The following is a 21,866-nucleotide window of genomic DNA, read 5'->3' on the forward strand; positions in this document are numbered from 1 at the left end:
GTTCCAACCCGTCCAAACCAATGCTGTGAGAGTAACCTTTCTAATACGGTAAATAATATTTTCTATGCTTAAAATTTTTGCATGACTACAGAATCCAGCTAATTCCCTTGCATAGCATACCTACCCTTCAAGACTTTGTCCATGAATACCTATCTGGATCCCTCTCCTACTAATCTGTCCTTTATACTTTTCTTATGTAGCACTCTCATGTCTAAGACCTCTGCCTAGCTAACCTTCTGACAAAAATACATATGCTCCCCTACCACACAACTGACAAACACCCATTCATCCTTTAAGTCTCAGTTCAACCATTATCTCCTCTGAGATGTTCTCCCAAGCAGACTTAGATGCTCTTTGTTCCTGTGCCCTCACCAGATACATGCACTCATTAAAGCATCTGTAACCCTACCTGTTTATTCATCTCTTTTATTCTTTGAGCTCAATAAGAGCAAGATAAAATGATTTTTCATCTTTGAATACCCAGTGCTTAATTTAAGCTGGGATCATGAAAATCCAAACCATTTAACATTTGCTGAGTGAATAAACAAAATTTTAAAAATAACTATTATTAACATTAAATAAGCAAAGTTCATATTAGTAATTCTATTAACAAAGTTACAATTCTGATACTAAGTTACCAGAAGAATTTTCCATTATTAAAAGCATGTACTTCTTAATTTAATAAAGCCTTTATGTTGCTAAAACTTCACAGAGAGAAGACTATTTTGCTACTAGTTCTATGTTTTAATGGTCAATTGAAGGTTCCTTGTAAAATGGTCATTTTACACAAATGGGGAGGGGGGAGCTTTCTATAACCTTTCCCAAAATATTTTATTTAAATGATTACAAAACTTTACCTGAGTCCACGACTGAGGGAAGGAAAAAAAAGTTTAAGGGCTCCCCTCTTCCCATGACCCCCCACATAAGCCTCCATATTTAAAAAAAAAAAAAAAAAGCTTTTTCTAAATCTACAAAAAATAGCAACAATTTCACTTGTTTAAAGAAAAGCAAAATTTTTCTTTAAAAATTTCATAAAACTTTTAAATAAAACTTTTCATAAAAATTCAAACAGTTTTTAGTATACTAATAAAAGTTTTTGAGATCAATTCTCTCTGAATATCCATTAATTGATATTTGCTGCTGAATATTTTTAAACAATTCCGTTAAAAAAAACTTACCTCTGGATGAAAAAATATTTCAGGTCCCAAAAATCTCTCATAACCAACATCGATAGAAAATTCTTTCTTTGAGATAGCATTGATTCCAGTATACTGTTTAATCCATTTTGACCCATCTGTATCATACTTGTTAAATTCTTTTACTAAATCTGGGCAGACATAACTATAACGCTCCTGAAAAACAAATAAACAAAAGTAACTTTTTTTGCCTATTATAGGAACAGTAAAAAAGAACGGCATGTTTTCAGTAAACTAGAATCAAATAAAAAAAAAAAAACTTCTTCAGAAAATAAAATTAGGAAATTAAGCTGGGAGTAAAATTTATGTTAGGATGTTATCATATGTGTAGTACAAATAAACATACTCATCTCCTACACATATTTTCTGACTTTAAATATAAATAATATTTGAGAGATTTGAGAGCTGATTTCTACTACTTCAGTGTTATTTCCTGAAAATGTTCATTAATGTCATTCAACATTTTCTGTCTCAGTAATAATGAATCTCGTGCTCTACGTAAGGAGAATAAATAAAATATAGAACTGAAGAATAAGTAATAATTATGATAACCACACAAATTAATTAGATCCTTAATATCTGAAACAAAACTGATTACAGTCTGAGTAAATAAATGAGCAAAGAAAGAACGCTAAAAATATAAATTACTCCATTTTGTTGCATATTTGGTTATATGACACCTAAGTAAAAGTTTTATCAAAAACATTGAAAAATATATTATAGATTATAACATCATATTTGTAATTTATAAACTCCCAACTGCCAGCCTATATATATATATTTTTAAAAAGCCTTCCTTTTCCAGTATTTTTATACATCACAGGCTCCATCCGAGATAGTTGCAAAAATTACTAGTAATAATCAAAATACACAAAGAGAAAAAATACTGGAAACGAATGACATTTGATTCACTATTTGAGGTCTTCTCCAAACCTTGGAAGTGGGAATGACAAGAAATGATACTCCTTTAAAGACATTCAGACTGACCATCAATCTTCTCTGGAATAGATTTAAATCTCTGGTGTTTTCTCATTTTGCTTTAATTTTACAGATTTCCCAAAGATGTTGAATCAGTAGTATTCACATTAACTTTTTATATATTTAATTCTTATGCCACCAACTTGGGGTAACTTTTGGCAGTCCTTTACTAATTTACTACCTAGGAAGTAGTTGATAAATTTTCATTCTTAAGCTCTGACGAGCAAGGAAAATCCCATAAACATGCAAAGAGGCCCAGGCATGGTGGCTCACAGCCAGCACTTTGAGATTCTGAGGCAGGAGGATTGCTTAAGGTCAGGAGTTCACGAACAGCCTGGGCAACATAACAAGACCTCCATCTCTACAAAAACTTAGCCAGACATGGTGATATGCACCTGCAGTTCTAGCTACTCAGGAGGCTGAGGCAGGAGGATCACGTGAGCCCAGAAGTTTGAGGCTGCAGTGAGCCATGATTGTGCCACTGCACTCTAGCTTGGGTAGCAGAACAAGATCCCATCTCTATAAAAAAGAAATCAATAAAAATAAGAAATAAAAAATTTAAAAATGTATAAGTGAAAAAAAAAACCATGCAAAGAGAGACAAATAAGTAAAAGTTACTTTTGCCAGGGCAGTTTTACTTTTCAAAACATGTGAGACCCACTGAAATTTTTTGGTTATGTGGCAAATAGTAAGTTTGAAAGATGATGTTAAAGTATTTTGATAGTTTGCATGAAGCATTGATATAATACTTACATGGCAGAAAAAATTTAAAAAATACTTTAGATAGCCTTAATGTTTTTCTATGTGCCCTATCACTTGAGTTAACACTGCCTCTATACTATAGCACAATGAATCAATTATATCAAATAATTTTTATGACAAAAGCTTTTAAAATTAAAATAAAGAATTCAGTGAAGAAATTGAGATGCAAGCACTTTACAGTGAAATAATTATTTTTAATAAAGAGAATCACAAAAATTTATGGAGAGGTCATTTGGTAAAATGTTCTTATATATTACTCCTCTCAAATATAAAATATGAAGAAAATAGACAAACTGTTGTAATAATAATTTTCTTGCAAGAAATACAGAGAAAATGTAAATATACTTAAGAGTAATAATTTATAACTGGTTAAGATTATTTTAAGTACTGTTCTTCAATTAAAAATTTCTCATGTTAATGTTATAAATGTGATTTTAATTTTTAACTAAATTACACTTCTATCTCACTTTTTACCTTTACTGCCTTAGCAGTTTCCAAGGATTGTTCTGGAGGGATTCCTACTTCTCGGTCTCTCAGCAGTTGCTGAATAAAATATGTTATATCTCGTCCTGCGATTGGAATGTGTTTAATACAGCTGCCAATCACATACCCTTCAGCCTAGAGGGGGGAAAAAGATTTCAAATTTACTTTCAATGCTTTGAAAATTAATATAACCTAAAAATATGAACCATTAAAGACCAATTTATCAAGTTAGTGTATTCATATTCTCAAGTACTGTTTTATCCCAGAATTCACCTTTATTCATCAGAAACGATAACTAAGAATGGCCAGCAACTTGAGATTTATTTTCCCATTGACAATTTATAACTATGACTAAAATAACAACACAGAAACAGTAAATTTCAAAATAGAAATATCAAATGGTTTAGATAGCAGACTTTATATCAGATAGTACTATTTTAAAATCATTTATAATTTCAGTAATTATAATTTAGAATGTGTCATAAGAAATTTGACAAAGTGCCTATCATTTTTCTAATGAAGTATGTATCCATTTCACAAACCTGAAGCTTTCCACACACCACCATAATGTCAAATAACTAAATTCTGTAGAACTGATTCACAAATTCACTGATGTGTCAGAAGTATAACAAATAGTGTGGCAAAATTAAATTTCATTAGGAAAGAATATTAAGGATGCCTTCAGCAGCCATGACAGAATATTAGGGACTGAACTCACCCTCTCAACTTAAATAAAGGACACTTTATAAGAAATAAAGGTTTTCAGACATTTGACAATTGGCAGAGTAGGGCAGAGATACTTTCTAAGAAAAGGGAAACAAATAAAGTGAACGTTACAAACACTCTATCCTACTGCCTAGGGAAAGTTACTAGGCCACAACAACGGGAAAGAGAACTAAAACAGAACTGGTCTCATTAAGTTAGGGATATAGAATTTAAAGGTCAGAAAGGCAAAAGTGGCTAAAGTTTGTAGGCCAAATTATTGGAGGGGAAGGAGTTGCACCAACGGAGAGCTGGCAAGATGTGAAGAGAGTATCTCCTTAACTGAATACTGATCAGCACACTCCTGTGAGGAAACCATCAAGGTGAGAGAAAGAACCTCTAGAAAAAAGTAGACAGAACAACCAACAGAGCTCACACATGGCCAGAAATAGTTCCTGATCCCACTAGCCAAAGTTGAAAGATGTTTTCAAATACAAGACAACAAGTAGAGTCCTCAGAGAAATATTGCCTCAAGAATGGGGACAAACCAGTCCTGGACAAAAACCTGTTATGGACCTGCTTAATAACATTTAAAAGAGCCCCTGAGAGGATCAAACCAATTCCTGGTATCTTAACTATGTCCCAGGGAAAAAAATCCTAAATACTTACAAAGAACTTCAAAAATACAGCACACAACAGTGGATAGCATACCAAATCAAAAATTATAAGCATGCAAGGAAGCAGAAAAACACAACACTTGACAAGAAGAAAAATCAATACAGAGGAATGACAAGGACATTAAAACAGCAACCATATACTCCATATAATGAAGAAGGTCAACAATAAGCATGAGGAAGAGAGAAGTGGAAGACATAAAAAGACCCAAATGGAACTTCTAAAGAAAAAAACATAGTATCTGAAATTTAAAAATCTACCAGATGACAAAAAAACACTAGATGACATTACAGTAGACTACACAATGAAGAAAAAATAGTAAATTTGAAGAGTAATAAAAACTATCCAAAAAAATAAAGAAAAAGATTATTAAAAAAATAAATGAACAGAGCATCAGTGACCTTTGAGACACTGTGAAGCAGCCTAATACACATGTGATCAGAGTACCAAAAGGAGAGAAAGGGGAAGAGAAAAAATATGTAATCAATAACAGACAAAATCTTTCCAAATATGATGAAAATTACAAATCTACATATACAAGAAGCTCAATGAACCCTACGGAGAAGAGACAAAGAAAACTTTACTTAGGTACGTCACAATCAAATTGCTAAAAACTGATGAACCAGGAATAAAATCTAGAAGACAGCCACCCAAATAAATATTACATTCAAAGAAACACACACAGGAATAACAGCTGACTTATTTTCAGAAACAAGGTAAACCAGAAGACAGTGGAGTGCCATCTACAGGAGAAAATTGTCAACCTTCTATACCAAGCAAAAATCATCTTTCAAAACTAAAAGAAAATAAAGACTTTTTCAAAGGATGTACAAAAGTTGAAAGAATTCAGAGCCAATGGATCAGCACTACAAGACATGTTAAAGGATGTCATTTTGACAGAAGGAAAACGATACCAGGTGGAAATGTGGACCTTCACAAAGGAATAGAGAGCACTAGATATGGTATGTGAATTAAAGAACTCTATTTCAAGGCCGGGCACAGTGGCTCACACCTGTAATCCCAGGACTTTTGGGAGGCCAAGGCAGGTGGATGGCTTGAAGCCAGGAGTTTGAGACCAGCCTGGGCAACATGGTGAAACCCCATCTCTACTAAAAAAAACAAAAAAAATTAGCCAGGCCTGGTGACACACATCTATAATCCAGCTACTCGGGAGGCTGAGGCACAAGAATCGCTTAAACCCAGGAGGCAGAGGTTGAAGTGAGCTGAGATCGCACCACTGCACTCCAGCCTGGGCGACAGAGCAAGACTGTCTCCAAAAAGTTATCTTTTAAAGATAAGTTTTTGTTACTGGCTTAAAATTGTGTTTTTCCTCCCTACCAAATTCCCATGTTGAAGTCCTAACCTCTATCTCAGAATATGACTATTTTTTGGAGATAAGGTATTCAAAGTAGTATCTAGTTAAAATGAACTCATTAATCCAACGTAAGTGGTATCCTTAAGAGGAGATTCAGACACAGACATGTATGGGGAGGACTATGTGAAGACATATAAAGAAGATGGACAGCTAGAAGCCAAGAAGAGTCTTCAAAAGAAACCAACTCTGTCAAAATCCTGATCTTTGACATCTAACCTCCAGACCTGTGAGAAAATAAATTATTCTTTAGTTACCCAATCTGTAGTACTTTATTATGGCAGTTCTAGCAAACTAACACACCACTCAAAATGAAACAAGTTAATAATGTATTATTGAGTGCACAACATATAAAAGTAAAATGAATGACAATAAAGGAACAAAGACTACAAGGTCAAAGCTGTTGTATAATTAGTTATGAAGTAGCAGAATGTTATTTGTAATTAGACAGTGATAAGTTAAAGATGTTTACTACAACCCATACAACAACCACGACCAAAAACAAACAACAGATATAGCATAGCTAATAAGCCAATTAAGAAGAGAAAATGGAATAATAAAAAATACTCCACTAATTCTAAAGAAGGAAGGAAAAGTAAACAATAAACAGGAATACCCACCCACCCCCCACCACTTTTTTTTTTTTTTTTTTGGAGACAGGGTCTCACTCTGCTGCACAAGCTAGAGAAGCTAGAGTGCAGTGGTGAGATCATGGCTCACTGCAGCCTCAACCTCTCCGGGCTCAGGTTATCTTTCCTCCTCAGCTTTCAGAGTAGCTGGGACTACAGGCATGCACCACCATGTTCAACTAATTTTTGCATTTTTTTTAGAGACAGGGTTTCACCATGTTGCCCATGCTGGTCTTGAACTCCTAGGCTCAAGCGATCTGCCCACCTCGGCCTCCCAAAGTGCTGGGATTACAGGCATGAGCCACCATACCAGCCAGAATACCCATTCTTAATGTCCTTACTAAAACTCATTCTGTTCCATGTTGCTAACTTCTATTCTGAAAATTACCTATTCTAATTATCAAGATACTGATAGTACTGCTCAGACGTGTAGGTGTTAAGAAAAGACTGAAGAAAGGCAGAACCAGGTCAAATCCTAGCCTCACTACCTATTATTTGGTGACCTTAAGCAAGACAATTATTTGCATTTTTATTAATGAATAAACTAAGGTACTCAAAGAGAAATATAATATTCATCACAGACTGATTTTCATATTTAAATGAGAATTTTAAGATGAACAATTATTTTATGTACCACTAAGAAAGAACAATAAACTGCCAAGCAAACCAGAAAAAGCTATCAAATGCTGAACACGTCCTAATTTCCAAGCTTACTAAAATACCTCCCAAGGGCTACATAAAATCTCATATATCCACACAACGAAATATTATTTGGCAATAAAAAGAAATGAAATACTATACATGCTATAACATGGATGAATCTTGAAAATGTTCAAAGTGAAAGCACCCAGTCACAAAAGACCACAGTGTTTAACTCTATTTATATAAAATGGCCAGGACGGCAAATCTAACACAGACAAAAAGTAGATTCATGGTTGCCGGGGCTAAAGGTATCAAGGGGAAATGGGTGGTGACTGTGAATAGATACAGGGTTCCTTTTCAGGGTGATGAAAATGTTCTAAAATTGTAGAGATGGATGGACTTTGTGAATATACTAAAAATCAACGAACTGTACACTCTAAACAAGTGAATTGTATGGTATATAAATTTTATCTTAATAAAGTTATCATTAAACAATGGCAGTTATTACTAAAACTATTATGACACATCATGAGGGTGAAAGTGGAGGAGGACCAGGAGTCTAATCCAAAGGTAGTCACCCTGAGGATGTAATCTTCAACAGACATTGCCTCATGCATTAAACACTGGAGTGAGAATAATTAAAAAATAAAAGTTCAAAATAATGTAATTCCTTAAATGATATTATAATATAAAAATTACTTTAAAAGATAAACCTTTCTATATATACCCATTTAATAATAATCAGTATGAATTCTAGTAGTCATTTTGAATTCATTAGGCATAATTTTTTAAAAACCTGATTTATCATTAAGAATTGAAGCACAAAGGCCTTGGAAGAAAAATGTTATTTGTGGCAAAAAATCTAATTTGATGCATTTTTCTTAATATGCTTTATTAAATACAACCCATAAAGTATCTACTAAAGTTCATGTACTTACAACTAACTGTTACACAGTTACCCTGTATACCAGTCTGAAATCTGTTAATTATGAATAAAAGAGGTCATCAAATGGTTAGCACATATCCAACTGGAAAACAGAATGAAAGCCATTAATATACTTCCATTCCAGATACTGCAATTCATAATTTTCTTAATTGCAGTACAAACCTACAGTAAAAGAAACATTTTGAAATGTTTATAAAATTTTTAAAAGGTAAGCAAAATATAGCTATAACTGAACAAAAGACCAAATTATAGCAAAATTTTAAAGTGTCATATTTAAAGTTTTTTAAAACTAATATTAATTCATATAATTTAACTTTGCCAGATGTGTTATTTCATGTTCTGTTCAGTAACTGTAAAATAGCCTTACCACAGGAATGACATGAGTGACACCATCTCCACTGTCTATTACTGTACCGGTCAACGTCCGTTCTCCTACTTGTCTTGAGGTCCAAGATGCAGCTAAGGCAAGAACAGCCTTGAGCACAAAGAAAGAAGGCAAAAAAACAAAAAAACAAAAAAACAAAGAGTTAATCGAAAAAAAAAAAAACTAGTTTCCTGGAGTACTTTATTCAATTTTAAATGTAGTTATCTGTGGAAAGAAAATACATAAAATTAATTTTGTATTATGCAATAAAATAGCTCACTCCCTACATTTTACTAAGACAAACTTACAGGTTTGTATTTGCTTTTAGGAGCATGTTTTATAAGATTTACATATTTTATAAAGGCTATTTCTGTCCTAAAGCTAAAAATGTGGAAGATTGCATTAAATAGTATAGAACTAACTTGCCAGAACTATGTCCACGTGGGCTGGCCTGTTACAAACTGCAATGTAAGGCGAAAAGTACACAATCACCCAACCTCCAGTTATTCAATACATATATGGCTATGAACAACTATTACCAAAAGATTACCTTCAAATTTTTTTTATTTTTATTTTTTGAGACAGGGTTTCTTTCTGTCACCCAGGGCTGGAGTGCAGTGGAGCAATCTCGGCTCACTGCAACTTCCGCCTCTTGGGTTCAAGCAATTCTCTGCCTCAGCCTCCAGAGTAGCTGGGATTACAGGTGCCCACCACCATGCCCGGCTAATTTTTTTATTTTCAGTAGAGACGGGGTTTCATCATCTCGGCCAGGCTGATCTTGAACTCCTGACCTTGTGATCCACCCGCCTCAGCCTCCCAAAGTGCTGGGATTATAGGGCATGAGCCACTGTGCCAAGCCTAACTTCAAATTTTTTTAAGGCAACATGTGTTTAGGACTATATGACATAGAGAAAATGCCATCGCACACTTCCAAATACTACTCTAATTTAATTACAGAGCAAAGTTGACAAAATTTTTCCATGAAAAACCTTGGCACAGACAATACAACACAATTCTTTTAAGTGTGAGAATTAAGAAATTAACATAGCTCATTTTTTAAAAACTAAATTTCTTATAATCCAAGACTCAAACAAAGTATATGACTAATAATTAAAAACAACTAAACTTATACTGGCCTTATTTTACCTACCTGAACTATAATAGCTAAAAGGGACCTAGAAAGCTATCTAGGTCACCCTCCTATCTGAACACAAGATCATATTAACACAATCACCACAGAATCACCATAGGCTAACAGAACTAAACATTATTTTTTGACAACCTTACAATGAAAAATTCCATCCTAATACTAGTTGTGTGTATATATATATATATATATACACATATACACACACACACACACACACACACACACAGTGTTTAGACTTCATTATGAGATATCCCTCCTTTATAAGTAAATTCAAAACTATCTATAACCAAGAATTACCTCTGATCACTTTTACAAGTCTTTTGTAAACAGTTAAGGTCCCAAAGTAGAATAGATATGCATCGGCACATCATGTTACAGAAATGTTATCGACTACTGAACATCAATAAAACAGAACAGAGATTAAATAATGAAATTAAGAGCACTCAGAGGCCACTAAGGAAATCACTGAAATACCAAATTACAACTCCAGAGGAATGAAACAAAGCTCATGATGCCAGTGTTTTAAAGTAAGCTATACCTGACAATATGGTTAAACATAAGTTTATTATATTTAATATAACATGAGAAGCAAAAACTCCCAAGTGAAAGATGATTCCTCCCAACTCCTCACTTTATTCAGATTCTAAGAACTAAAAAAGGGCCTCCCACTCAAGACTGAATTCTTCTATAAAGATCATGACAGGTGTATGTGACTCCTTAAATATTTTTAGCAACAGAGAACTAAAAAGGCAGTTCACTAAATTTATGGATTGCATTAAACATTAAAAAGTTCTTTGCTATCCAAGTTAAAATATTCATCCATAATTATCATTTATTGATTCTGTGTACCCTGGAGTTACAAAAACCAGTGTGATCCCAACAAAGAGCAAAGTCAGACAGACCTCAGCTGCCTGGTATCACAGCTAACCATTTAACTCTGAATAAGGTGCCTTCCAACTTTAGTTTTCTTCCTCCACAAAAAAACAGAAACAAAAATATCTACATTTAATAGAAATAATGAATTAATACACATATAAAGCATTTGTGTTATGTCAGGTATTGCCTTTGCTACAAGGAAAAAAAAATGAGGTAAGCTCTGATCCTAAGGGATGGGAGAGAAGCTGTTCCATACAGATAAATGTACAAATTAAGAGAAGTGAAATATTAGGGTATCAAATATACCTAAAGATAAGTCAATCAAAAAGACTGTAACAAAGGAAAAAAAGATGCATAAGGATAAATGATAAAGGATTATTTACAAGGATAAATAAATATATATACAATGTTCCTGTCATGGAGTAAGCATTCAATAAATATTAGTTCCTTTATTTCTGTCCTATGAAAGTCCTTGAAATACCCAAACACCATTAACTTACTTTTTTTTTTTTTTTTTTTTTTTTTTTTTTTTTTTTTGAGACGGAGTCTCGCTCTGTCGCCCTTCTCTTTTCCTGACTAAATATCTCCACTTCCCATAATATTACTTCTAAATTAACAATTCAGGAGAGAAGTATAACATGCTTTGACATTACATTTAAACCTTTGTGGAAAAAAAAAAAAAAGTACGTAATTTAGGCAGCAAATTAAACTAGGTTAAAATTTAAGAATCAAACTTAGATAAATATGAACTTGCTTACCTGCACAGCAATGTACAAGCCTGGAACATTGAAAGACTCAAACATTATTTCAGCAGTATATTCCCTGTTTTCTGGAGTATTCAATGGAGGTTCAGTCTATTGAAATAAATAACATTTTAAATAGATAATATCAAGTTATTTTGATAACTTTCTTGACAATTTTAAAACGAGAAGTAATTTATTTCAAACATTTTATTTAAAATGCATTAAATTTACAAGTAGAAAGACACAGAGATCAAAGGAAAACTATAGAGAATTCAAACATATCCATAAATATCTGAAAACAATATGGTAATTCACATTAAAAAAAAAAAAGCCCTGAATGCCTGTATCATACCACTCATACAGATTAAACATTAAAAAGAAATGAAGCAGGGAGAGAGAGGGTTGAAGGTAGGGAAAAGGTGGTCCAGTCAAATCATCCTTTAAATACAGTAATGACAAACCTCCAGAAAAAACATCGATAGTATTTGCCACAGGAGAGCCCTCATCTAAGTAACACTTTTAGAAGAATGTCCCCGAACTATATAGGATTACAGTAAACAAGCCGAGATTCTACAGATCGAATGGTATAGCTTTCTGAAAAACGTTATATTAATTTACCTGTTAAGAGCATAGAATCAAGATGTTTGCAGAGCACTCTTCTGTTTAAGTTATGTGACTGCATACATCACTTAGAAATCTCATAGGTTAAGTCTGGGACAGAAGGCACTCTAAAGAGGCAAGAAAGGACTCAGAGATCTGGCAGCGTCGGACTTCATATTTCACCTATGCCTCATGATCACTTAAATCGTTTTAATTTTTAAAGATTGACACTGGGTAAGACCTCTGATTCTTGTGAGTCTGACTGACAATCTAATCCTCTGTGGTATCTCGAATATTTAAATGTAAAAGAAAAATTTTTTAATTTAAAAGATACAGAATTCTCTTTTTGACCTTAAAGAAAGAAATAATTCCTTAAATTTGTGAAGCACAAATCACAAAGGGAAAAAGTGATAAAACTTGAATCCATTAAAAATTATATCTTTTTAAAATTATTATTTCAAAAGAAATACAAAGTAAAACAACTAAGTACACTGTTACCTTACATAAAACCTTTATAAGCTAAACTCCCTGCGGCGTTTAAACTTATTTAGAAGAGTTCTGGAGCTATGTTTAAAAGTCTGGAGATAATTTACTGATGAATACATACAACATTAAGTAAACTAAAAACCAAGGCAGTTAAATTATAAACTCCAAGAAAAAAAAATCTACATAAAAGATAATCAGAGGATTCACAAAGGAAAATATACAAATAGCTAATAATAATAATCGTACATGAAAGACTGCTCAACATAATCAGTTATCAGAAAATGAAAATTAAAATTAAAAGCAAATGAAAAATCTTTACACACCCACCAGAATGGCTAAAATTTAAAAGACTGACAAGCCAGCAGCGCAGTGGCTCACACCTATAATTTCAGCACTCTGGGAGGCTGAGGTGGGCAGATTACTTGAGGCTAGGAGTTCAAGACCAGCCTGGCCAACATGGCAAAATCCTATCTCTATTAAAATTACAAAAGTTAGCCGGGTGTGGTGGTGCCTGCCTGTAATCCCAGCTACTGAGGAGGCTGAGGCACAAGAATAACTTCAACTTGGGAGGCAGGGAGGTTTCAGTAAGCCAAGGTCACACCACTGCACTCCAGCCTCGGTGACAGAGCAAGATGCTGTCTCAAAAAAAAAAAAGTATAAAACATTGACAAGCCAAATCTTGAATAGGGCAACCAGATTACTAATGCATCACTGGGGGGTGTGCAAAAAGGTTTAACACCTTGGGAAAAGTTCCCTCGAGTTTCCCTTAAAAAAAAAAAAAAATCATGTACCTACCCTATGACGCTGCAATTCCATACCTACGTTATTTAGACAAGAGAAATGAAAACGTATGTCCACAAAAAGTTTTGTAGAAGAAGGTTCACAATGGTCAAACTATTTTATTATAATCAAAAACAGAATTAAGCCAGGCATGGTGGCAGCACTTTAAGAGGCCATGGAGGGAGGATCCCTTGGAGCCCAGGAATTCAAGACCAGCCTGGGTGACAAAGTGAGACTCCATCTCTAAACCAGAACACATTACCCAGGTGTGGTGGCCCGGGCCTGTGTGTCCTAGATACTCAGGAATCTGAGCTGGGAGAACTGTTTGAGCTGGGAGGTCAACACTGCAGTGAGCCATGATTGGTCCACTGTATTCCAGCCTGAGCAACAGAGCAAAACCCTGTCTTAAAAAAAAAGGAAAAAAAAAAGAAAAACTAGAAATAGCCCAGGTGTTCGTCAACAGGAAAATGGATAAAGTGAGGCAAATTTATTCAATGGAATACTACCCAGCAACAAAAAGCAACAAATCACTAGTATATGCAATAACACGAATCAATCTCCAGATTATGCTAAGTAAAAGTGTTTCACCAAAACGCACATATTGCATGATTCCATTATTTGACACTCAAACATGGGCAAAACTAATCTCAGATGAAAAAGAAACAAAACAGTGGTTGTCACTAGGGCATGGGGGCAGAGAAAACTTTCCACGCTGATAGTAATTTTTCTTTATCTTGGTAAGAGTTTAGGTTACACAGATGTATGTAACTGACAAAGACTGGACAATCCACATCATGCATCCTGTAGGTCAAATATAGCCCACAACCTGTTTTGGTAAAAAAAAAAAAAAAACTTATTGGAACACAGACATACCTATGAATTTAAGTATTGTCTATGGCTGCTAACATGCTACAACAGCACAGCTGAGTAGCTGTGACAGGGACCATTGTATAAAAAATGAACTAAGTTTCCTCAGAGACTTTATCCCCTGCAAAGCCAAAAATATTTGCTATCTGCTCCTTTAGAAAGTTTGCCAATCCCTGGTCAAAATCTACTGAATGGTGCAGATCAGTGATTTTATGATATGTAAATTTTATATGAAAAGAATAACCATACACAAATGATAGCTCTAGTTGATGAAATACGTGCTAAAGTATTTAGGGGTCAAATGACTCCCATTTGCAACTCACTTTGAAGTGATTTAAAAACTAAAATGAAGTGACAGATGGATAGACGTCATGAAGCAATTATAGCCAAATGTTAAGGTTAATCATTGAATCTAGATTGTGGGTGTATGAGTGTCCATAGTACGGTTCTTTCAACTTTATAGTCCATCAAAATCACCATAAGACACAGAATATTGATTTAACCAAAAACTGTGATATAACTACAATGTGAGGAAAGGGAAAGGACAGTTATTTTGTGCAGAGGGAGAGAAAAGGAAAAAAGGGAAATTCTCATGTTTTCCTATTAGGAGGTTGATAAATCATGCATAATATTTTTAAAAACATAAGAAATAAAAGAAACACATTAAATTTATAAGATTACTACCAGGGCAAACTTTTTTAAAAACTGAAAATGTTTGCCTCCGGGGAATATGAATCAAAGGTTGGGAGATGTAAGAAAGGAAAGTGTTATTTTGTTGTTTTAAATCTTACAAAGGCATTTGATTTAAGTTATGAACATGCATTGCTTTAATAAAAAGACGTTTAAAAATTAAATCATATTGTATTTTTGTTATGAAGAAATACCAATGATATAATAATCAGACTATTTTTTTAAAAGAAAAAAGGAAGTGCCACAGGTTTCTAACATTGTTCTGAACCTTACTGTTCCTATCATAAAGATTAGATATTAATTACCAAAAGCACTTCTTAAGTGTTTAAAATGTGGTGCTTTGACATACTACTATTCTCCTGTAGCCATAACTAGATGGTCTTAAAGATGATACAGCTTTATTACAAAATCATTTAGACATATGACAATTTAATAACCAAAGTATACCAAAGAAGTGTGATGAAAATGTTCTCATTAAGTGTATTCAAAAATTTCCTCAGTGAAATTATAATTTGTAACTTACCAAAAGAAAATAATGGTCTTCAGGTTCTGCCCTTAAATACTTAAAGATCACTTGCTCCATAAACCTTTCCATTAAGTCCCAATCTTCAACTATACCATGGCGGATTGGCCACTATCAAAACAAAAAGGGAAATACAAATTAAATCTTATTAATATAAAAAATAAATAAAACTACAAAAAAGGAAATATTAGATCATTAGTGGATATTAGATGAGGATATATTTTCTTAGGTGCGATACTATAGACCATCCTTAAAACATGTGTACTTAAGGATTTAGAGATAAATTAGTTCAACAACGCATTGTCAGACAGATGGCTCAATAAAAACAAAGTAAATATGTCAAAATGTTAAAAACTGTTAAATCTAGATGGAAGGTCATTGTACTAGTCTTTCCAGATTTTAAAAGTTTTCTAATAAAAGGTAAGTTAGCCTACAAAAATTAAACCTAAAAACTAAACTTTATCACAATTTCCTTAATTTTTAATTCATTAGGTCATTAACAAGTATTTGTTGTATGCCAAATATAAAAAGTGCACCTGGTAAGTACATACCTAGAATAATCATAAGAATCAAGCATATAAAATTTTATAAGAAAAGTTTTATAAATGTGTAAGAGTCATGCTTCCAAAATTGTGTGCCAAGATACCTACTATGATTTGGATGTGGTGTGTTCCCACCAAAACTCATGTTAAAATTTAAAATTTAATTGCCAGTGTTCCAGTAACAAGAGGTGGTGGGGCCTTTAAGAGGTGACCAGGTCATTAGAGGAATTAATGCAGCTCTCAGCAGGACTGAGTTAATTCTCCAGAGAATTGAAGGCAGGCTGTTATAAAGTAAGGCTGTCCCTTGTATTTTGTCCCTTTCCTCTTCCATTTCCCAACATGTTATGAAGCAGCATAACGTCCTTACCAGAGGTCGATCAGATGTGGCCAACTCATCTTGGACTTCCTCAACTCCAGAACCACGAGCCAAAATAAACCCCTTTTCTTTATAAATTACTCCACCTCAAGTATTCATTATAGCAACAGAAAATGAACTAAGACAGCACCCCAGTGTAATACCATAAATTCACAAGGGCACCACAAAGTTATTTTAAATTTTCCAGGGAAATACAGTGTTACTCAACATCAGTTGGACACTGCATGATCTTACAAGTCACAGTAAGTCAGTTTCAACAATAAATCATACTATTATATAGTCCTTTCAATGACATTATTTCTTGGAGAAGTTGATTTGTCAGCAGTTGCTGGGATAAAAACCAAGTTATCACATAAAATAACATCAATGTAAAACAAGAAATCAGGGTGGCAATGTCCCATCTGATTCCAGGTTTGAGAAGTTGTTCAGTGCCTAAGCACCCTAACAGAAATGTGATTACTCAGCAGTGAAATAATATTTCCAATTTAAGTGTCCTATTTTATTTCACGTGGCTACTAAGTTGCCTAGACCTAGGTATTTAATAAGCAGAACTATTTGACATTTCTTTTGATCTAGGTGGCACAGTGAAAAATGTTACTGAGACCCTAATGGCACTGAGAAAGTTTGTGAACCTCTGCAACTGAATATAGTTCCATGAACATAAAACACATTCAAAACCTAAAGTTAAACAAATTAATGAACAAATAAACACCTTGCAGTATCAATTCCTAACATCTACTTCTTACTCTAGTTTCCACACTACTTTTTAAGGCATTATATTTATAAAATGACTTCTACTCCCCAGTTTGCTTTAAGGAAAGGAAAAATTGCAGTTTACTGTATCATTTGATTTTTAACATTATTGGAAGTTTACAAGTTTAACAAATTGGAACATTATTTTAAGTTTACAAATGTTTTAAGTATTATTTATTCACCAATTATTACTGTGTACCTACTATAAGCCATTGGCACAAATGGCAAGGACACAGACATCCTGCACACAAAAAACTCAGTCTAGTAAAAGAAATATATATGAACAAATATTACATTACAGGTTTTTTAAAAAATAAAGTTCTGACTGGGCGTGGTGGCTCATGCCTGTAATCCCAGCACTTTGGGAGGCCGAAGCAGGCAGATCACCTGAGGTCAGGAGTTTGAGATCAGCCTGGCCAACATGGTGAAACCCCATCTCCATTAAAAAATACAAAAATTAGCCAGGTATCGTGGTGCATGCTTATAATCCCAGCTACTCAGGAGGCTGAGGCAGGAGAATCACTTGAACCCGGGAGGCAGAGGTTGCAGTGAGCCAGGATCACTCCACTATACTCCAGCCTGGGTGACAGAGTGAGACTCTGTCTCCAAAAAAAAAAGTCAGCGTGATGGCTCACGCCTGTAATTCCAGCACTTTGGTGGCTGAGATGGGTGGATCATTTGAGGTCAGGAGTTCAAGACTAGCCTGGCCAATACAGTGAAACCCCATCTCCACTGAAAATACAAAAATCAGTCAGGCGTGGTGGCAGGCACCTATAATCCCAGCTACTGGGGAGGCTGAGGCAGGAGAATCTCTTGAATCCAGGAGTCAGAGGTTGCAGAGAGCCAAGATCACATCACTCCACTCCAGCCTGGGCAACAGAGTAACACTCTGTCAAATAAATAAATAAATAAATGGTTCCTTGAACAAGATGATCACCTTGTCTTGTGAGAGAAAAGGTTTCACTGAGGAGGTCATATCTAAGCTGAGTCTTAAAGAAGCAACATTCTCAGTTTTGCTTTCTGGGTTTTTTTTGGCAGGGGAATGAGAGGTATGGAGGAACTTGTGGAGAACAGAAAAAGATGTATAGAAAGACAAACACTGCATGGTATACAAAAATGAAAGTGAAGATATCAATGAGAAATGCATGTGCCAAAAGGTTTGAAGAAAGGTATGTAGGGAGATACACCAGTTCTAGATCAAAGGGACTAGATTCTCAAAAATTTGCCTTGCATTTAGGTTTTATTCTATAAGAAATAAAACAGCATAGAAACTTTTAAGCAGGGGAATAAGAACAGCTTTAATAGTTAGGAAGACTATTATAGCAGCACTGGGAAAGCTCAAATGAAGCTTAACAGAACCAGAACCAAGTGAGAACAAGAGTACCAATAGTGGTATGGATGACACTGGGCCACACTGAAGATTTCTCAGTCAATAAGAATAAGAAAGGGCGGGGCATGGTGGCTCACACCTATAATCCCAGCACTTTGGGAGGCCAAGGTGAGAGGATGGCTTGAGCCCAGGAGTTTGAGACCAGCCTAGGCAACGTAGTGAGACCTTGCCTCTACAAAAAAAAAAAAATTAATTAGCCAGGTGTGGTGGCACACACCTGTAGCCCCCGCTACTCAAGAGGCTGAGGTGGAAGAATCACTTGAGCCCAGAGGGTCAAGGCTGCAGTGAGCCAAGATCTCACCACTGCATTCCAACATGGGCAACAGGGCAAGACATCTGTCTCGAAAAAAAGTCAGAAGATACCAATAGGTTTCTAGCTTTGAAGTTAGAATGGACAAGATTCATTAATCAAAACATAAAAATTGTGTTTTTTCTGATCTTGGAATAAACAAGAGTGGAGCACATATAATACATTTTGTTTTAGATATATTAAAACTCAAGAGCCATGAAATAGGTAGGTAAAGATGTAGTCAAGGAACTGAAGGTAGAGATCTAGTCTGTGGTTGCAGACAAAGGAATGGATGAGATCACCTAGAGAAAGTCTTTAATGAAAGAATAAAAGATTAAGTCACACCATTTTACAAGAGAAAAAAAAGAAAAGAGAACTGAAGGCAGTGCCTGGAGAAATCAACATTTCAGTAGTGGGTAAAGGAGAAATCAGTGACAATAGAAATAACAAATAAAAACAAACAAAACAAATATTCCATGTTAGGAAGAGAACCATCAGAGTAATCCTGCGAAACAAAGACAAATCAAAAAGGATGAAAACTGTTACATATAATGGGATTTAACAAAGAGCATATCAAATATCTTGAAACTCACTAAGAAGTGTCATTTTAAAAGGAAAGAGAAAGATAGCTAAATTGCTGAGGACAGAAGGTAGGAATAAAGATTGAGAGTAGTTTTGTTCTGGTTTGTTTGTAGCACTTGGAAGACTTGAAAATGTGTTTAAAATGAGTGGACAGAATCATTGGAAAGGAACTCTGGCCTCTTGACTGACTGACTTCTCAATGTATCTCTTTTGCATTTTGGCCAGTATAGATTTTATATCATCATCACTATCACCTCTCAATCCCTGAAATGCAGGTATACCCTTCTCTGATCACAACCTCTTATTATTCTAGCATACTCAACCACCTCAGGAAATCTCTTCTGAACACCAATTAAGACTTTCGGTCCAGTGATTGCTTTAATTATTCCCTAGCCATCAATATACACAGTCTAGATTCTGACCCATCACTTTTGTTTCACGTATCCTCTTTTCATCCCGTCTACCAAAATCCAACCCAGCATATGTCCCTGACATAAACTTGCCTATATCCAGAATACTGATTATACTGCAGAAACATTTGTAACTGGGGTGTAAAACTAAGAATTCATAATCATTATTCTCAAATGGACCTAACCTTGCCTGGCAAGACTTTGCTCCTCTACTCTGTCATCTTTACTCTCCACAATGATGATTTTCAATGCTGCCCCTGCCACTCAGATTTCACCTTCTCCCCGCATCCATTCCATGACCAGCAGATGATGTCACTACATATTTCGCAGAAGAAGCAGAATCCAACAGTCAAGAATTCAAATCTGTAAAATGGATTCCACAGTCTTTTTTCTCATTTACTTCCACTGTAATGTAAGATATTCCTCATGTCAATTCAGTCATCTGTGTTCTGGATCTCATCCCTCCAGCTTTTTCAGAGACTTTGATTATACCTTAACTTTCCTGTTACTTTAATCTCTTTCTAAAAGTTCTTTCATATTAGCACTCAGACATGTCTTCCATCTTAACTTTGAAATGTGTCTCTTCATCTCTCCCTCCCAATCACAACTGAAACTCAATGAACAGTACTCTTACTGTTACATTTTTCCTGGTCTATCACTCAAAAGACTACTTCCATCTAGCCCAACTACTCTTCTAAAACTATTCTCATTCAGGTTACAAATGACCACCTTGTAGCTAAAGACAGCAAATTACCTATGGGCTCTAGCTCATCTCAGCACCATTCTACAGTGTTTACCTCTGCATATCTACCCATGCATTCTCAGTCTCTTTCACAGACTTTTCCTCCTCTACTCAAACCTAACTGGTACACTGCTCAAGCTCTGTCTTAGTTCTCTTCCCCTGTGAAATGCTCCCCTAGGTAATCTCATCCCCTCTAAGGTAATTGACACCTTCTGAATCTCTGTCTCCAGCTCTGCCTTGTTTCTTAGCTCCAAAATCCACATATTTGACTCTAACAAAATCTCAGATGTATCACAGGTACCTCAAACAGAATGTGTTCAAAATTAAACTTATTTTCTCCTCTCTATACTACCACAGTCAAAAGTGTTTCTCATTATGAACCAAGACCTCTGGCTCTCACCTTATACAAAAATCAACTCAAAATGAATTAAAGATTTAAATCTAAGACCCAAAACTATAAAAGCACTAGAAGAAAACTTAAGGGAAACTTCTCACAACATTGCTATGGGGAAAGATTTTACAAATACAACTTCAGAAACACAGGCAACAAAAGCAAAAATAGACAAATGGGATTATATTAAACTAAAATGCTTCTGTGAAGAAAATCATCACAGAAGGAAAATACAAGTTATGAAATGGGTCAAAATGCCTGCCAACTGTACATCTGACAGGGCATTAATATCTAGAATATATAAGGAACTCAATTCAACAGCAAAAAAAAAAAAAAAAAAAAAAAAAACTGATTTTTTAAAAGGGCAAATAATCTAAATAGACATTTCTCAAAAGAAGTCACACAAACGGCCAATAAATACATGAAAAAAAAGTCCAACATGACTAATCATCAGGAAAATGCAAATCAAAACCACAAAGAGATATCATCTCACCACAGTTAGAAAGGCTATTATCCAAAAGACAAAAAAAAAAAAAAACAAATGCTGGCAAGGATGTGGAGAAAAGGGAACTCATATATACTGTGGAGGGAATGTTAACAGGTAAAGCCACTATAAAGCATAGTACAGAGGCTCCTCAAAAAACCACAAATAGAACTACCATATGATCCAGCCATCCTAATATTGGATATATACCCAAAGGAAAATAAATTACTATATCAGAGATACCTGCACCCTCATGTTTATTGCAGCACTCTTCACAATAGTCAAAATATGAAATCAATCTCAGTGTCCATATGTGCAGTATATATGCACAATACTATTCAGCCATAAAAAGAGAGTGAAATCCTGTCATTCCTGGCAACACAGATGAGCTAAGAAGACATTAAGTGAAATAAGCCAGGACCTAAAAGATAAATATTGCATGT

General features: G+C 34.7%; 1 protein-coding gene across 1 annotated transcript in view; it reads right to left on the reverse strand.

Annotated features, from left to right (window-relative positions):
• The window catches only part of LOC105492525 (actin related protein 3), a 72,828-nt gene that overhangs the window by 19,146 nt on the left and 31,816 nt on the right, over window positions 1-21,866 (reverse strand). Inside the window, exons 4-8 of the mRNA XM_011759715.3 lie at window positions 15,465-15,575; window positions 11,534-11,629; window positions 8,753-8,860; window positions 3,411-3,554; window positions 1,179-1,352 (exon numbers count right to left, since the gene is read on the reverse strand). Of these exons, the coding sequence (XP_011758017.1) occupies window positions 1,179-1,352; window positions 3,411-3,554; window positions 8,753-8,860; window positions 11,534-11,629; window positions 15,465-15,575 (633 nt within the window). The remainder of the gene's footprint in view (window positions 1-1,178; window positions 1,353-3,410; window positions 3,555-8,752; window positions 8,861-11,533; window positions 11,630-15,464; window positions 15,576-21,866) is intronic.

Source organism: Macaca nemestrina, chromosome 11 (genome assembly GCF_043159975.1).
Source record: "Macaca nemestrina isolate mMacNem1 chromosome 11, mMacNem.hap1, whole genome shotgun sequence".
Classification (NCBI taxonomy): domain Eukaryota; kingdom Metazoa; phylum Chordata; class Mammalia; order Primates; family Cercopithecidae; genus Macaca; species Macaca nemestrina.